The sequence below is a fragment of the Seriola lalandi genome, unplaced genomic scaffold (genome assembly GCF_002814215.2).
Source record: "Seriola lalandi dorsalis isolate HSWRI2012SDOR001 ecotype SW California unplaced genomic scaffold, Sedor1 jcf7180002054885, whole genome shotgun sequence".
NCBI classification, from domain to species: Eukaryota; Metazoa; Chordata; class Actinopteri; order Carangiformes; family Carangidae; genus Seriola; species Seriola lalandi.
In genome coordinates this window covers 1639657-1658219 of record NW_019525437.1, presented here as the reverse complement: position 1 = coordinate 1658219, position 18563 = coordinate 1639657, and the positions used below count along the sequence as shown (strand labels likewise).

The 18563-nt window shown below is 41.8% G+C and overlaps 1 protein-coding gene across 1 annotated transcript in view; it reads left to right on the top strand.

The window, feature by feature from the left end:
* The window catches only part of prdm5 (PR domain containing 5), a 34936-nt gene extending 16843 nt beyond the window's left edge, over positions 1–18093 (top strand). The window contains exons 13-16 of the mRNA XM_023428746.2: positions 660–753; positions 9790–9875; positions 14592–14696; positions 16659–18093. Of these exons, the coding sequence (XP_023284514.1) occupies positions 660–753; positions 9790–9875; positions 14592–14696; positions 16659–16823 (450 nt within the window). The 3' untranslated portion in view covers positions 16824–18093. The remainder of the gene's footprint in view (positions 1–659; positions 754–9789; positions 9876–14591; positions 14697–16658) is intronic.
* Positions 18094–18563: the final 470 nt, after the last annotated feature.

Below are 18563 nucleotides of genomic sequence, written 5' to 3'. Positions count from 1 at the left end.
ATTCAGAGAGAGTACGTTTCAACAAGGAGAGAGGGCGGGAGAGGAGCGGGGGGGTGGGGGTGGGGGGGTAGAGGAGGTAGCACGCTCTTTCCACATGCTCTTCTTCCCTGGTTGCATGTGCACCCCAGAGTTCTGCACTGAGGACTGTTGGGAGGCGAGGAGAGAGGAAGAAGAGGGAGGAGGAGTAGGATGAGGCGGTGTATGCATGTGTGCACCCTGGCCTTTACAGTCCCCGGGGCTTTGGACCCTGGTAAACCTGCATCGTCTGTGTTCTTTGATCCTGCTTTCAGGGCAGCTCAGTCGATCCACTATCATGTGAACATGTGCATCTCCATTTACTGACGCTACCACTAGTTTGTGGTGCATTATGGGGGATGAAATGTGGATTATTCTTTACCCAATTAAAAAAATTCACTAAAGAGGGAATTTAACGAGGAATGCAGATCTTGGAAAAATCTGATTAATGTTTGTATGAATTGTTGGTTGAAGAGACGGTTTGATGAAGCTGATAAATTCTCTGATGAGCATATGTCCTGACGTGGAACTCCAGCTATCACCGTGGATCACATTTTATTTTGTAATGTAGGAGGGATGTGAGGATGAATGTTACAAATGTTTTTCTTAACATCCACCACATTTTTTTCATTTCTCTTCCTCAGACTCACACGGGGGAGAAGGAGAAGATCTGCCCGTACTGCGGACAAAAGTTTGCCAGCAACGGCACGTTAAGGGTCCACATCCGCAGCCACACAGGTCAGTGGTCCTGAGTGTTTCCACCTTGAACTGCAGTGAACCAATGACAGTCTCATAAAAACAGATTCAGACAGCCAGGGTTTCATACGTCACAAACCTAAGGAACCAATACTGTCAACTTGTGGGGACGGGGGGCGGGGCTAAATAAACCTGAAACCTTGTCAGTCTAGAGAGTGAGAGTTAGCGTTAGCACAACCGCTAAAATTGTGTCAGCCACTGCCAGTTATAAGCTAAAACAACATAAACAAATAAAAGATGCTAACTACGCTAACCGTTCTGATCCGTCTGCTAGTCTCTGGTTCTGGTCTCAACAGACTCCTCCTCTGAGTCTGGGTCTGACTGAGGCTCAAACATGTGGCTGAGTCTCTCTGATGTTTCCTCTAACCATCTTGATACTCTCTGCTCTCTGCTGGAGCAAGCAGGTGGTGGGCAGGGCACAAGGACTGATCCACATTTCTCAGTCAGGAAGTAGGAGGAGATGAGCTTCAGACCCAGTTTAATGTGCAAAAACCATGTTAAACAAAATATTTATCAGAGGATCTGCTCTACAGAGTTTAAAACACGTCTGGATAGGAAGTTTAAATCCCATCTCAGTGCATCTCCCCTGCCAGATTTACACCAAACGAGTGGATGAAGCTCTTTTTAATGTTAGAAAATTCCAACATGTTGTAGCACTGCTTGCATCAGTCTTTGCGTGACCACAGAAATAGAGCCCTGAATGTTCATTAAACTGCCTTAAACTAGAAAGCTACACATTCCTGTGTGTCTCCTTACCAACAGACTGGTGCAGAGCCCTGGCACGGCCACACACACACTTCTTGGCCTTTAAACTTGTTCACTAAGTCTTTCTTTTTCTCCGTCTCTCTGTGCCTGCTCCTGGCTGTCTCCCTCTTTTCCTCACTCCCACTTACACTTCATCTCTCTTTCCTCGCCTTTTTCTTTCTCCTGTTGTTTTCTCTCTTTGTCCTGTTTTTTTTTTTTATTGAATGCATCAGTTTTCTCTGCTTGTGTACTGGCAGCACACACCTGGTGATGAGGAGAATGCTTTCTCACACAAAACACAAAACACCTTCAGACAAGATTTTCCTCAAAGTCCAAGTTAAAATGATCACTGAAGTATTTAAGGCTTTCACCTTATTATACGTAAGGAATCACTTAAAGTCAGTTCAGCCGTTGCACAGAAGACCTTAGCGAACAAATTGAGGAAAAAAACTAAAGGTACATCTGATTGTATTTTAATTGCAGCATGGCTGAGTTTATGGAAAAATTAAGAGAATGAACACATAAGAGGAGTTTTCTATAACTGGAAGAACCTGATGGACACCCTCATTGACGAGGAACTGATTGTGCACCATAGATTTGATCGGCAGACAATTTATGATTTGTGCGACCGTCTAGAGCTGGATCACTCCACTTTCTGCGGATGTGCTCAAGTCAGTTTTCAGTACTTTTTCTTTTGCTGTTTTCCTGTGTCTCCTTTTTCTCCTCTGACCAATTTGGTTTTCTTGCCTGAATTTCTTCTGCCATTTTTTTCTACAGGCCAACATTGTGAGACAAGAACAGGTGAGATGTTAATCAGTATCACAAGTGCTAATGCCAGCAAAATGGAATCTTTATAATTTCATTGCTGCAAATCCCTTAATGTTTTTCCTGAACAAAGGAAACCATTTAAGTTATTCTGTGCAACACCCTTAAGTAACTCCCTCAGATAAGGAGAAAATCAACCATAAGTGTCATACTTAAGCAGGAACTTAAGGTGTTTTGTGCAACCAGCCGCTGCAACCAAGATAAGGAGAAAACCTTAAATACTGAAGTGAACATTTTAAGTAAACCTTAAGGGTGTTCTGTGCAACTGTTTTTATTTTAAGGAAACCTTAACTTGAACTTTAAGGAAGGCGTTTTGTGCAACTGGCCACAGATCTTTGACCTAATCATGCCTCGGTCAGCTTCATTAGCGCCACACAGTTTACTGTTGGATTTCTCTGCACCAAATTCACATTAAGAACAAGCTGTAGTCGTGCTTGTAGCCTCTCAAACTCTCCCTGCAGGTGTGGCTTAGTGTGTCAGAATGTGTGTGCGTGCATCTGAATGGTGGCAGGATGATGGTCCATTGACAAGCGTACCATACTTTGTCAACAGCACCCTGTGTATCCATGTTGTGTGTGTGTGTGTGTGTGTGTGTGTGTTGTCGTACATGTGTATGTGTGAAGGACAAACCAGCAGAAAGAGAGAATGTATACCAGTGTGAGCCTCGGCCCAGTCTGATTGTATTTATATAGAATAAACAAAAGAGAGGAATGCTGGGGGAGGGGTGGGAGCCAAGGGGACACCTCAAAGAAAGAAAGGAGCAAAGAGAGAAAAGACCACTCCAAGAAAGCATCCAGCCAGATGACCCTTGACCCTGACTGGCTGTAAATCTGTCCCCTCATTCTATAGACTTGGGTTTGTTTGCTTGTTGTGTTTTTGTGTGAGCGAAAAAAATGAGCTTTGTTGAACAGTGTGAAAACTGACAAAATTATTCTCAAATTGTGATTTTGTAATTTTGGTCTCATGTAGCTCATTTGTGTTGAACTGTCTGAGAAATGTGAGATGTGTAAATCATATAACAGCCTTGTTAATGTGAGTAAAACTTTAAAGATGGCCAGTTTTTCTGTCAGTGAGCTCTTAAAAAAGCCACCAGCTGAGGTAAAGACCTTTAAATCGACAGCTTTTCCCGATGGCAGACAGGAAAGCTTGATCTTGTTTGTCTTCCTGCTTCACAGGAACAAGTCAGCATTGATTATTTACCTGCCAAACACAGAGGACTTTGTCAGGATTCCTCTGAGATTTCCTCCCCCCATCATTTTACCATCAAACACTGCAGGGCATTATGGGAAAAATGGGCGAAGTGTGAAGGGATTAAAGAAGAATTTGAAAACATCGAACTGAAAGTATTGAGCAGCTGGCACGACGTGCACTGTATATTTGGCTTGTATTTTGTTTCAGTTTAATTTGGTTAGAACATCATGTTGAGCTCAAACAAATTAGTGGTAGTGCCACAGAGGCAGGCGTCTTCTCAGAGAGCAGCCTTTATGAGTTCACCGACGACCCATAAAATGTGAGCTGTCAAAAACTTGGACGAGGCTGTTGAAGAGTTTTTGGAGTTCAGCAGTTATGATGGATGTTTCTATCATTTTCTAAATTTTTCTTTTTGGCCCCGTGATGGAGCAAATGTGTCTGTCTCCACATCAGAGCGCAGTGAAAGCAGACTTTCCCACCGTGTGTGCCATGATGTGGTAAATAACCATGGTGGGGTCATGAAAATTATTTGTGCCAAGGGAAATGTTGACAGAACCCAGTGCCTCGCTGTCACACTGACATCATAGCACATGTCATGTTTGGGCACAATGATAAGTGTAAGCCCATGAGCTATGTTACAGCTAATTGTTGTGGGATTTTAACCCTTAATGCTGATTTAGTGTTTATATTACACCATGATTCAAGCCTCAGCATTTAGACTTTCCTACATGCAGAAAGCTCAGCGGGTCTCAGTGGGAAACAATGGAGTATTTGTCATAAATAAAGTTAGTTGTTCATAATTCCTCATAACCAACATAGTAAAGCTGCAGATTTAACAAGCAGAGACACGAGACAAAACTAAACAAAGAAGTAGCAACAGCTGTCTGAGATGGGATGTGTTCAAGACACTATGTGTTGAATTTAACTGGAGGAAACTGATAAAAGCAGCACATAGACAGCACCGATTTTTACTTAGATTGTGTTGTTTTACTAGAGATGCTATAAAAAGGTAAACTTAGTGACTTTAAATGGCCACTTCAGCAATTTTAGTATAGCACTTCCATATAGTTGGTGGATTTACAAGAGACGGATTAAAACAGAAAAGTCAAAATTGAAGCAGCAGACAGTGGGATATCCAAACTTTTAGTCTGGAGTTTAGATAAAGTCCCAAAACACTCAAAACAGAAATAGATTGCATACATTTAGAAAAGGATTAATAAATAAATAATATAGATAAAATGAGGAGATTGCAACACAGAGATGAACAGCTGGTGGTGCTTATTTTCTACTTAATTCGTTACAGAAGAGATCACAACAAGTGATTAAAAGAGCAGAAATGAAATCTCAAACTAATGAAAACGATGTGAAAAAAACGTAACGGAAATATGATTTATGTTTATTCATTGTTTGATTTTCATCTGCAGCTATAGTCAGTCTCTCCAGTGGAGCAGATGCTTGAATGGACTTTGAAGTTTATTTACTAAGTTGTTTCTATTACATTTCATCACATTATTCTTTATCAGTTCAAGTTTCACCTCAGACGTGTGAAAAAACGTATTTGTGTTGTTTTTTTTTTGTATGTTTGTTTGTCTTGATTTTCCACTCAGGTTTTATTTCTGCACAATTGAAATCGTGCATAAAAACACCTTCCTACATTTCCCATAATGCAACTCAAATAGTTTCTGTTACATTACTTGTTTAAAATTGGTTGAGTGGCCCTTTAATGGACTAGTCAGTGAAGACACAACAGAACAAGCTGAACACTCATAATGACAAATCAACAAGCTTGTTCTTTTATGCCCAACACATTCACAGAAGAAAAAGGTCTTTAAAAATGACACTGATGATGCAACGAAATAACAGATAACATCTGAACAGAGTGAATCAACATTTAAATTCATTCAGCTTGGAATGTGTATTATCCCCCTGATTCACAACAAGTCCTGGTTCTCACTGACCCACTGGGTAACCATTATTTTATTATTGGTTAATTATACACAGCAGATCATTTACATACAGGCCAAAACCCACTGTCTGGGTTTCCTCACAGTCGTAGAGGAAGGAGTAGGCTTGTAACTTTTGGACGACTGATGACAAGTTAAATAGATCTGCCTCCCTGAGCTGAAGGCTTGTGTTACAGTCATGTCCAACGTGAAGCATTTTTACCTCAGTAAATCACTGCCACATCAATTTTAAACATAATTTATAGTATAATCTAACTTAATAACTTAATTACTTCACTTAATGACTGTGCTGGGAAACTTACAGTCAAAGGGCATTATTTGAATTGCTGTAACTGGGATTGTTCTCTGGCACTGATGTTTATGAGAATATGTGTTTATCAATCAGACCACCATTGATATTCAGGTCATAGTCTTCCATAGTTTTCATTTTCAGTGACAGAGAAGAGAAAACACACACTTCCTACACTGGCACAGGGCAGAGGATACTGATCTTCTTGATCATATTTCCATGTTTTAAAAAGCTACACGTTGCAGCTTTACGTAATCACACAACAAAAAAATCTGCCCTGAGCTGGAATCACTGAACCTGTATATGTACAGATGATTTTGTTTGTCCTGGCTGTGGTCATGGTTACAATCTTGTAAAGGAAAATCACCATGTACTGAATTATCATCTGAGCCTTGCAGCTTTAACTCTTTTTGGGTGCGGTGCAGATGCCTCATTTAGATCGAGGATTGTGTCAGGTTCAGATGTGCAGCATGTGCGGTAAGGCTCGGGCACAGACTTGTCTGATACAGGCACCTTCACATGGGCGAGTTGCGGAGAATTATTTGAGGAAGTGGAGAAATCTACTGAGACTCTGGCCATAAAGGAAAGGTCAAGTGTAAAAGTTGTTGGGCGTTCCTATGGCTCATCAAAGGCGATCTCTTATCATCTCTCACACACTGATATCACGTTACCTCTGCGGCCTCTGTCGGCATGCGGCACATGGCAGAGAGTGGAGGGCCACTGTCTGGCTGAACTGGAGGAAGCCAGGAATTAATTTCTGACGGACTACACTAATGTCTTTCAGACTGGAGCCCCCGAAGCTACAAAGCGCTCTCCATAACAGGAACGCTGTGCAGCAGGCAAAACGACAAAGCCGGCCATCTGCTAACCAGACACACAGCCGTATGTGCACATATACAACACACAAGGGGTGCCAAACGGATCGATTAGCAGACAAGGAGTGTGAGGGCCACAGCAGGGGGCGGGGGAGACACCAGGGGTCAAAGAGATGGTGTACTGTTTCAGCACATGCTAAATCAGTTACCATCTCCACACACATAAAGCCCTGGCTCAGTGCTGCAGCCACCCCTCATAATCCCCAAACAATCTGGCTCAATCTGGAGAATAAGTGGAGGTTTCTAGTTACAGTCACACTCAGCAGAACAGACACTAAGCCCCTCGCACGAATAACACAGACCAATGTTGCAAGACTGTTACTACTTAGGTTTCTAAGTAGCATTTGTTTATTTCCTGTTTCACTAAGGGATTGAGTTGCTCTTGTTTTATTATGAGCAGGTTGAACCAGTGGAAAAGCGATGACTGTTGAACAGTCATGAGTGGGAACTATTAGTTACAATATTTATGAATGACCTCTTTTAAAATATCAAATACCATCGTTTTCTCTGTGTGTGCATTTTCCAGATGAGGCACACATGTCCAGAGCAGAGTGTATAGGTTAAGTAGGTGAATTGGTGAGCACTTACTGTGAGCCTGTGTGTTAGCAGGGTGTGGTCGTCTGTGCTGTGTATTAGCTGACAATAGCCAGCTCCTGGGAGGGATGTGATCCAAGCCACAGAAGTACATTGGCACGCTGTGCTCCGGTGCTATTAGCACACTAATGCCTTCTCCAGGGTTCCCCAAGGCTAACACTGAGCCTTAACCCGATACCACACATGCTACACAAGACATAGGACTTGCTCTCATCTGTCTCAAAACACATCTGGGACTCAGATTTTCCTGTTTGTCAACAAAAGGCCTCCTAGAGGCTGAAACTGCACAGAAGGGGATTCTGGGACAGTATACAAAGCTGCCCTCGTGCACATGTCTCAGTATGTGTATATGTAATCAGTCCACATATGTCACGTTAACCCTTTCTACACCAACGTGATGTTTCACATTTTATGACTGTGTGTCACAGCGCTCCTCTGAAGCCCTCTTGTGGGGGGTTTATGGTGGGTTTAGACCCTGACTCGTGTATCTGCTACGTAACAGCTGTCGTAGCCACAGGCTTTCTGGGATATGGATAACCATTGTAGCTGTTTGACAATTGAAAGTTGGAGCACTGGTCAAGTCTGAAATATAAAGTCAAGTCAGGATATAGCCATGAGTTTCATTTTCAAATGAAATCATTCAAATGCTAAATATCCACACATTCCCATGAAAAGCATTTCATTCTGCCTGAATACCTTTATATGAAATATAAAAAATGGCCATTAAATATTTACTTAACACTTCAGTCAAACCTTCACACTTGGCTATTTGACTGTACTTAGACTAACTGTGAGAAAGAGAAGAGAAATATTCCTCCAACACAGTGATAATATTACTCCTCTCATATATTCCCTAGATGGATTTTCTGATGTAATAAGCATTTTGCATTTTGAATCCCAAGGAAACACAGCTAATTAACCTTATTACTTAAAGGGGCAAAACATCTCCCCCATCAATAAAATTACTTGCTTGCCTGTTCAACAATTAATCTCTAAAGAGAGATTATGTGACTATGAAGCTGATAAAAAAATTAGATTGTTGTACTGAAGGAATAGACACAGATGTCTACCTGCAGGTATTCATTTTTGGCAATTTCATTAAAATGTACTGTGTGTACTTGGAGGCACACACACACACACACACACACACACACACATATATATATATATATATATATATATATATATAAATTCTGAATAGAGTAATAGCTAATATCATTTGATTGCTGGCTCTATCTTTAGTTTTCTAGACACAGGAAATGTATTTAGTTTGCACTAGTTTCATGATTTATGGAATCTATGAAATAAAATATACAAATATTGAACCCGGGATTTTATTTCTTTCATACTGTACTTTCCTATCTGAATCTTTCATTTCAGTGTGGTTATATAGGTTACCTCATTTCTCTTCTATAGATTAGTAATCAACTGTGGTGATCCTATCTGGCTCATGGATCTGGCCTGGTAAACAGATCCATGTGTCAGTAGACTGGTTGACTGACAGCCTGTCACTTCCTCTTCGTCGTCAGCAGCGTGCGCTCAGATAGGATCTGTAGGAGTTTGGCTGGACTGCTTTTGATCCAACTGGGATAAACCACATTGCCTCTGATGTGCTCCTAAACTGTTGGCCAGTTGTAGCTCAGATATCGGCCCGTGAATCGCAGCCAACACAAGCTTTGCTGTGCAGTGGAAAGTCAGTGTGCATCAGAAGTGACTGGCTCAGGTCTACCAGTAGCCAGGTTAAATCTGTGTTAGAGCAGGTCAGGAAGAAAAAGGGGACCGGACAGAGGGACTGTAGTAGCACACACACCTGGTACATCTGTGAGACAGATCACAGGCCAGATATTTCTTTTGTATTCTACGTCAGAGTGAAGGTCTTCCTTTAGATGGTCATGTTGGAGAACGTTTTTGTATCTGTCAGTGTGTGTGACATACATGTGCACGTTTGCAGTACACGTACGATCACAAATCTTCCTGTTATAAAGACCTGTAGGTTAAACTTGTTTAAACCAAGCAGCAATCTTCTGAAAAATTAAGCCAACACTGAAGTGTTAAAACCTGCAGTTCCTCTAATGAGCAGTAGAGTCTGGCTCCAACAGTGAGTCAATCCCCATAGACTCCCATGTTAAAAATGAAGCAGCAGAAATAAACATGTTTACAGCCTGGTACAAAAACAGTTTTGGTCTCTAGAGCTAATTTCCTCCTTCATGACACCTGTTTATATAACTCACCTGTTTACATTTTATTAAGGCTTAAAGTTATGGAGAATTGAGGGCGTGGCCTCTTTGAGTGACAGGTGAAATCTCAGCTCCTCACACGTCCCACCTCTTTGACGATTTATGGATTAGTTGGGAGTAAGGGGCGGAGTCAGACACTGCCAAGATGGCGATGGTGGAGCAGCTCACTCTGAGCTTCAGAAACCTGTGGGTGACCTGACAGAGGCTACGCCCATCTTTATTTACAGTCTGTGGTAGAAACCTGTATGGAACCATTTATATGTCAGTGCTGTGGCCTCATAATGTTTTCTGTTCCCCAGGTGAGCGTCCATACCAGTGCCCTTACTGTGACAAAGCGTTCAGCAAGAACGATGGCCTGAAGATGCACATCCGCACACACACACGAGTAAGTCTGAACCACTTCTGTGCTCTTGTTATTTAAGATTGTTGCTTGCTGGTTCCCAAAACACAGTTGTGGTTTTAGTCAGGTGTATTTTTACTGCACAGTACCCTTTGCATGTAACTGTATGGATAAATACCATCATATATAATAATGCCATGATGGCATTATTATATATTTACTGAAGTAATGAAAGCAATCGCAAAGCATCATCAAATGCACCACTTCTTTTTTTCACAGCAGATATTTTGAAATGTGACAGGAGAAAATCACAGGTGTAATTATACAAATGATGATGGCTAAAGTTCCGTAGCTGCTTCAGTTTAAAGGGCGTGGTATTGTGCATATTGGTTCAATGTCATTGTCGTCCTTAATGTTATTAGTCACGACTGTACCTTTGCTACTATGACAAGTCAAAATGTCTGCTGGGAAAAGGGCCTATTAACACCTAATTGTACTGCTTGCAGTGTTTCACCAGACTGCTCTATGCAAAATGAGAACTGCCTGATCCGTCTTTATCAAAACTTCTTAGAATCAAATCCTTGGTGTTTGGTTCTGTCTGATATCATTTAGTTAATTTCAGACATGTTCTCTTTAAATTCTGTGAGTTTCTCTGTCTGCCTGCAGTAATCAGATATGTGATGTCTTCTTTATGGGCATTATGAACATTCAAAAAAAGTACAAACAGTGTAAGAGACACAGACAGAGTGACGGGGATGCTGACGCAGTCCAACTGACTTTATCATTCAATCTGGAGCACGGTGCTTCAGGCCTTCTGTCGAGACTTAGGCTACATCCAGTAATACTTTTAGAGTGTCTAAAACAGAGAAATTTGGAAATGTTGCTGGTTCTTTTTTATTTTGAAAACTCTGGGGTTGTGTTGTAGTCTGAATGGACAGAAACTGAGACCTTTGGAAATGATGATGTAGACACCCACGGTCTCTCCTGATTGGCTCTCATCAGCGTCGACTACCAGTGGTGAATACAACATGATAATGAATTACAATGTACCTGGTACAAAAAACAGTTTTGGTCTCTACGGCTAATTTCCTCCCTCATGACAACTGTACGGGGGGTGAATTTTTACATAACTCAATTGTTAAAATTTTATTAAGGCTTAAAGTTATGTATAATTGAGGGCGTGTCTCTTTGAGTGACAGGCGGATGAGCACATGCTTGCCACAAGCCGGCTTGCCCATTTTTGGATTAGCTGAGAGTTTGGCGGAGTCAGGTACTGGCAAGATGGCGATGATGGAACGGCCCACTCTGAGCTTCAGAAACCTATGGGTGACGTCACGGAGGCTACGTCCATCTTTATTTACAGTGTATGGTCTCACCCAGTGAAAGAAGTTCTGTTTTCTCCGTGTCTAACATTTGTGACACTCCCTTCTCCTTTTAATAATGAGGTAATCTCCACACTCGCAGGTTTATTTATAAATGATCTTAACCCACTGACAGTAAGCACAGACACAATGTAGGTACAGACAGAAGAGAACACTAGATACACTGAACTCACACTGCGCTGGTTTACTCACATTCTTTGTTTTATTTCTCCATTAACTCAGAAGACTTGACTCTGTTGACAACCGTTGATTGTGTGGCAATGCATTCAGATGCACACATAGTAAACAGAGCTTTAACGGCCTGAACATGTAAATGTGAAGTGAGTCAGAGCTCAGGGTGGAGAAAGGAGAAGGTAGGTGATGAGGTCATTTCCTGGGCTGGGACGCCGCTCGTTTCCCTGCGTCACTTCTCGGCCCATTGAAGTTCTCCACCAAAGCGCCACTTTCCATGAGCTCTCTGTGAGCATCTGGATGTGTGTGTTAGTGTCACTTGATAAATGAGAGTTAATATGTATTTCATCATAGATTTCCATCATCAGTTTCTAAAGCTATGACTGTGACAGTCACGGTCTGTCAGCGCTGTTAATTTCAAAGATGTGTCCTGTCTTAATACTGTCCAGAGCACAGCGCTCCACTCTTACAGTGTGTTGATAATGGAGGTCTCCTGCCCAGGTCCACGTCGCTCAGTAGAAACAGACAGGTATAATTTTTTAGTGAGCTGCTGATTAAACTGACTGATGTTTGGTTCCTAATGTTCCCAGATCTGCCTTTGCTCACAGCGCTCTGAAATATGGGCTGAACAGTTACAAACAGCAGAGCCAGATGAAGTCACTGTGGAGCAAAACAAATGTCATTTGGCTGCAGCTCGCTGTTAATGTACAGACAATTTGAGATGGATGTGTTTGGAGTTTGTGTCTTTTTACCACAAACCACATCACCAGCTAATAAAATGGAACACATTGGTGGTGATATGAACGGCCGATACTTTGGATATTAGAGGGTTTTTTTTTAATCATAATATTGTTTTGATCTCTGATGTCAATGGATGTGAATGTATCTATACCATATAATTACACTTGATGTCAGAGGTTCCATCTTCTCTTCTTTGCCAAGAAGTCTGTTAAATGTTTTTGGACTGGGACATGTTGAAAATTAAAAAGTTAAAAGAACTAACGTAATTTGTTGGAATTAATTCAAACACGACTCAACCCGCTTTGTAGAGTTGATGTTGTTCCATACATACATTACGGGCAACAAGCTAACAGGTGACTTCGATTTGCTGTTGTGGTAATGCTACTGTAACACACTGTATATGGAACCACTCCCTCATTCACTCATTCACCAGTAACCACTCAATGAACCCTCAGTTACTCAATAGTGATCAGTAAATACAGATTTCAGACACCTACATACATTTTCATTTGGTATATAACCGGAATTTTCCCCACCTATAAAATGCAGAGCATTGCATTGTGGGATTCCAAGCAGATTGTGGCAGTAACGGCCATGGACACTACTCTTTCATTTCATTGTGGAATTCAGATCACAGGGTTTGGATACTCAAATGAAATGGTGGACAGTAACTATAGTACACTATAGTAAATACAGTAGTGATTTTGGACACAGCCATGCTAGCAGCTCTGTGAAGCTGTACTTAAGCACAGAAGTATTCAGAGCTAAATGGTAATGTCACCATGCTAACATATTCACAACAATGATTCATCCACTGGGAATCATCCACCATGAATGTCAGAACCAAATTTGGCAATCCATCCAGTAGTTTTTCAGATATTTCAAAGTGGTGGAGCAACGTTGTCGTTAGCATGGCTAACATGCTAATGAGGCTAAAAACTGTTCTGACTTACTGATTTCAAACTGCAACCTGAAGTCTGATAGGGCACTGGGACTTCCTGTTCTCATGCTGATTTACAAATACCCACATTTTTAACATGACACATGAGACATGAGACTCTTTTAAGTAAGTAAACAAAACTCTGTCTCTGCTCTTAGCAGAGAGTGGTCAGACTCAGAGGAACGTTCAGGTCAAAGGTCAGAGGCTGAACAGCTGCTGAAGAATGAAGGTCACCAGGTACAGATGTTCAATGTTACCAGGGTCACAGTGATGCATTTTGGGTTCACATCACCTAAGTCTATCCATGTGTTTCCTGACCTTTGAACTCTGAACCCTCATAGTTTTCTCTTTTTTTCCTTGTCATACAACAACCATTATAATCTCATGGAAAAAGAGGAGGTCGTCATTAAAACCGAAGATTTAAGTGGAAATTTGCATTACACACAAACTGTTTCCTCTCACACACACACACACACACACACACATACACACACACACACACACACTGCTTTATTTCCATTGTTCCCCATCATTCTGCCACATCCTCACAAACAGTTGCATACTTAAAGCTGCTCACACATATCTGTGCACTCACATGCGCACATGCAGTGAACCTGATCTTTACCTCCTTTTGTATCCTGTGTCACTGGGCACTCCTTGCCCCGCCCACATGATAGCGCCTTTCCCAGGACCCTTACTTCCTGCATTCACCCTGTTCCCATGACAACTAAGCTTTAAATGGGTAGAGCCTTTGCTATCAGGCAGACTTGTCAAAAACAGCTTCACACTGGGAACCAGCTCCCTGCTATCTTCACGCTTCTTATTTCTCCTCCAGTCTTTTAGGTGTCACCACTGTTTCCTCTCTGACTGCCGGACACACCCACTGTCCACCCTCATCAGAACTGTACACACACGCACACACACACACACACACACACATAGTTTTTGTGAAAACACACCCACAGCGAGATATGCACTTTGACTGACAGTGAGACAGGCCTCCGAAAGGCGCAGAGGAAATGTTCTTTGGTAAACTGATGAGGTGTGGAGACAGAGGAGTGATATTCTACAGCCCCAGAGTGCTGGTGCTCTGATACATGTTCAAAGGGATTTTCTGTGCCGTGTTTTCCCTGCTCCTTTGAGGATTCCATGTGTTTTTGATGGCCCCTATGCCGGTCATTTCCTCCCTACCGCAGGAGCTGTACAATCTTTAATTTCATATCTTCATAAACTCACAGGGAGAGAACACCGGGGTGTGAAGGCAGAGCGTATCAGTGTGCGTGTGTGTGTGTGTGTGTGTGTGTGTGTGTATTTCCACATCTTCTGTGTTTTCCACTGTGCTGTGCATGTATGTTTGTTTTTCCTCGTGTGTGCGTGCACATATGTGGATCATTACACTTTTTTCCTCCAGGTTTTGTCCATATGTGACTGAATGGGGCAAGTATTGTTTTGTGTATTGTTCTGCTACACACAGACAGATGAAATACCCTCTTTAAATCTGGTGTGTGCATCTGTGTGTCACTACAGGAGAAGCCATATAAATGCAGCGAGTGCAACAAGGCCTTCAGCCAGAAGAGAGGGCTGGACGAGCACATGAGGACCCACACAGGAGAGAAACCTTTCCAATGTGATGTAAGTGTCTACCTGCCTCTTCTGTGCCTACAAACCAACCTGCGCTGCCTTGATTCTTGCTTGTGTTTGTGTGTGTGTGTGTGTGTGTGTGTGTCCGGTGTGTGATAGCGCTCTGGCACCAGGCCAGATGTGGGGAAGAGTTGGGGGAGCTGCTCAGTGAGAGGCAGATAGTGATCTTGGTTCTCCGGTGAGGCCGAGTGGGCTGATCTCACATAAACACATTGAGAGGATCAGAGGGAGAAATTACCCTCTGTTTATAATACTGTAGGAGTAATAATTATTCTCAGAGACTGGGGAGGAAACACACCACAGAAGATGTTGTCCATGTTTTCAACAAACTTTTTCATCGCAGGGTTTTCATCATCATTTGTGAAAATTCAAAAGGGCGGTATCCTTGATATTTTCTGTTTTTTTTTTTTTTTTAGAAAGCCACAACAGCATCTTAAATTCAAAATCCTATGAAATTCTATCTAACCCTCAAAACTTTTTAATGATATGTACAGTGTATGTAATGTAAAGCACAAGGATCAGTTACCACAAACTACTACAAAGGATTCTGGGCAATAATGGCACTTAGGCCACTCCTTCTTCTCGGAGCCATAACTCAGTCAAATCTGAACACATAGACATGATAAACACATCTTTATATTCAGTGCGACTTCCACTTATTGAATAACAGTGCATAAATCTTCTTGAAATAATAAAAAAAACACTATCCTTGTAACTCAAAACCTGCCTGAGAATCATCATATTTTCCTCAGTATCACAGTGATCCTGTGACAGAGGAGGCAGAGTCTCAGACTCTGAAAACCCCTGAACGTAACCAATATTTCTTAATTCCATAAATCCATCACCCAAATCTGGATTGTCAGACTCTTGTTTGAGCTTTATCGCCCTAATAAGCCTCAATCTGTGGCATCTAAACCAGTAAATGTGCCCATATCCCTGGAGAATCATCTGTAGCTGTTGTTTAAGACCACAGAATCAGTGACCCATTCACTGTCAGTGAAGCATCACCAGAAAGTGTCTCCCAGCGACATCCGACATTCATCTGGATTCTTTTTCCTCGGCTTTGTAAGAGACATTTTCATGTAAATAATTCAACTCTAAACTATTGAAGATAATAGAAATAACATGTGGAGTGTAATTTGTGTGGATTTTGATTCAGACAAAAGGATCACACGGTTCCAGGAACGTTTTCCAGACAAGCTAGAGGCGCTCTATAAGCAGCGTCTGTCATAACAGTATTAAAAATGCTGTAGAAGCATCCAGTAACATCTGGGTTAGGATGAGATGCGGAGGCCCCACTCCCATCAGCCCCCGTCACTGATTCACTTCATAAAATTCTAAATATTTTACTGACACCGGATCAGATTTGTAGATTTTCTGAGCTGTGTTTCATTCCACTTGGATGGTAAAGCTAGAACATGATAGCACATCAGCGTGAACGTCCAAGTTACCTGGTAAACTATGGTTATGGTATGATATAGTGATTCTGCTTGTTCAACGTTTTGCCCACAGATGTATCTGTCTGCGAGACTTTGTGAGTGTAATTCATCGCACTGAAGTTCTCCACAGATGGAGAGAGGAGGAGACATGCTGAGATTCCTGAAGCAGGATGTTAAACTGCAGCTGAACGCCAGCCAGTGGTGGATTATCATGATTGATAGAAGACGATGGAGTCATTTGTACAGTGTAAAATGGCTCATTTATGATGGATGTTAAGTTGCATGCTTTCCCGCTCTTTAACTGGGGGAAAAAAAGGGGGATTTCTGTCACCACGTACATGCATATGATTTACAAATCATTCCCTGTGTCCGGCTGTGCCTGTGATAAAACTAAACTCCGCAGTGAGCAGAGGAATTTTGAAGACAATGTCAGAGGGTAAAAAATAAATAAATAAAATGTGCTCATTAGTTTTGATAAGGGGAATTCAAATCCTGTATTTGCTGTGTGTTGCAGGTGTGTGACCTGTCATTCAGCTTGAAGAAGATGCTCAGCAGACACAAGCTGACACACAACCCTAACCGGCCAATGGCAGAGTGCCAGCTGTGCCATAAGAAGTTCACCAGGAACGACTACCTCAAAGTACACATGGAAAATGTCCACGGGGAAACAGAGAGCTAGAGGCAACTATGGAAGCACTGGCTGAAAATATCTGATATCTGATTCCTCAGATAAAGTTCAGTCCCATGCTTCATGCAGCCGGTACCGCCTTCACATACACAGATGGATAGATAGCAGAAATGTTGTTATTAAAGATACATACATGTAGACTATGGAAAACATAAGGGACTGTTTTGAAATTGAAACGTAGACTGTACATTTGTAATTTTTTTGTCATACTGTTTAGATACTGCTTTGAAAACCTGTACAAACAAAACTCCACATATGTTTGATCTGCCTCCAGAGCCGCTGCGTCTGCTCACAGGCCAAATGAAATGTCGGACATTTCACTCCCAGTCCTCCTGACTTCTAACCAGTGTTACTGTTCATACTGTTACAGCCTGACCTCCTTCACTGTGGTATTCACTGAGTACCTTACTGTAAAACTGTGGTCAGTGGCCAAGTAAAAAAAAAAACAAAAAAAAAACTGCGACCAAAGATCTTTAAAGACACTTTTTAATTTACCTGTACACTTTCTACATGTTGCTGTTCTTTTGTGTTCTAACATGTTTACTATTTAGACTCTGTTAAGCCCCAGAGCACACTTTAAAGCATGTTGGTCCATTTATGATTTCAGAATCACCTTTCTGTCATAGTATTAAAAGGGATAGTTGAACAGCAGATGGAGATGGAGAGGTGTTAACATGACAGCTAGAAAGTTTACATGCTTCATTCTCCTTTAAAATCTGCAGGATGCTTGTTGCACCGTGGGATAGTTGATGGGAGCTTTCGGATTTTCTCTGAAATGTGAAGGTTGTTCAGTTTTAGGTTTGATTAGCTGGATAACTGTTGGACCTGCAACATTAACTTAAGATGATTTGGTTCAACTGTTCCTTCCTTTCCCATGACCTGGGCTCTGAATGAAGAGCAATGGTGCTTTAAGTGTGTCACTGTTTCTACGTCCCATATTTGGGACAAAAAGAAAATCCAAAGTACTGTTTGTTGACTTTTGTGACAGATCGTTTTCGTATGAATGGCCCAGGGGTTATTGGGCCTTACAGTGTGTGTTTACATCCTTCTTTATTAATGATAGTTCAATTCAGTATTTCATGTATTTCAGTAGAAGTGCAACTCTGTCCTGTTTTATATCCACATTCATTTGCTTCCTCATTTACTGCCCCTCTGATTAATGTCCAGTTTTCCAGCTGTTTATTCTGCATCTGTCGACTGTGAATTGTCACTTCACACTTTTATATTTTGAAATGTATAAAACCTCGTCACCTACCAAACATCCATTTCCTGCGCGCGTTCTAATTATGTGTTTGTGAGCTGTTGATGTTGAGGGAGGGGGGAGGGGGGAGGGGGGAGGAGGAGGAAACGCTTTGAGAGTTGATTAAAATTGTTCACTTCTCGTCATTCATCTAACCCCTATTCTTGGGTTGGCAGTGTGCTGGGAGTGAAGGCTAATTACTTTTTTTTTTCTGAGGCCACAGTCACCACTCGCCTGATCTGTAAAGCCACACACTAAAGAGCGTCTCTGATGGTTTCTCTCTGTGGATGCGGGGACTCTCTCTCATGTCCGTCCCCTGCAGAGGATCTCTGGTATCTCAGGATTTGACTGTGAGAATCTCACAGCGGTGCAGTGAAGTGGGAGCGCCGCGAGTCGTCATCGCTCTGTGAAGTTTGTCAAATGGGCTGCTGCTCAAACTCAATAAATCTTGCCATGTGTGGCTTTGGCTTCCTGAAAACACATAACTATTG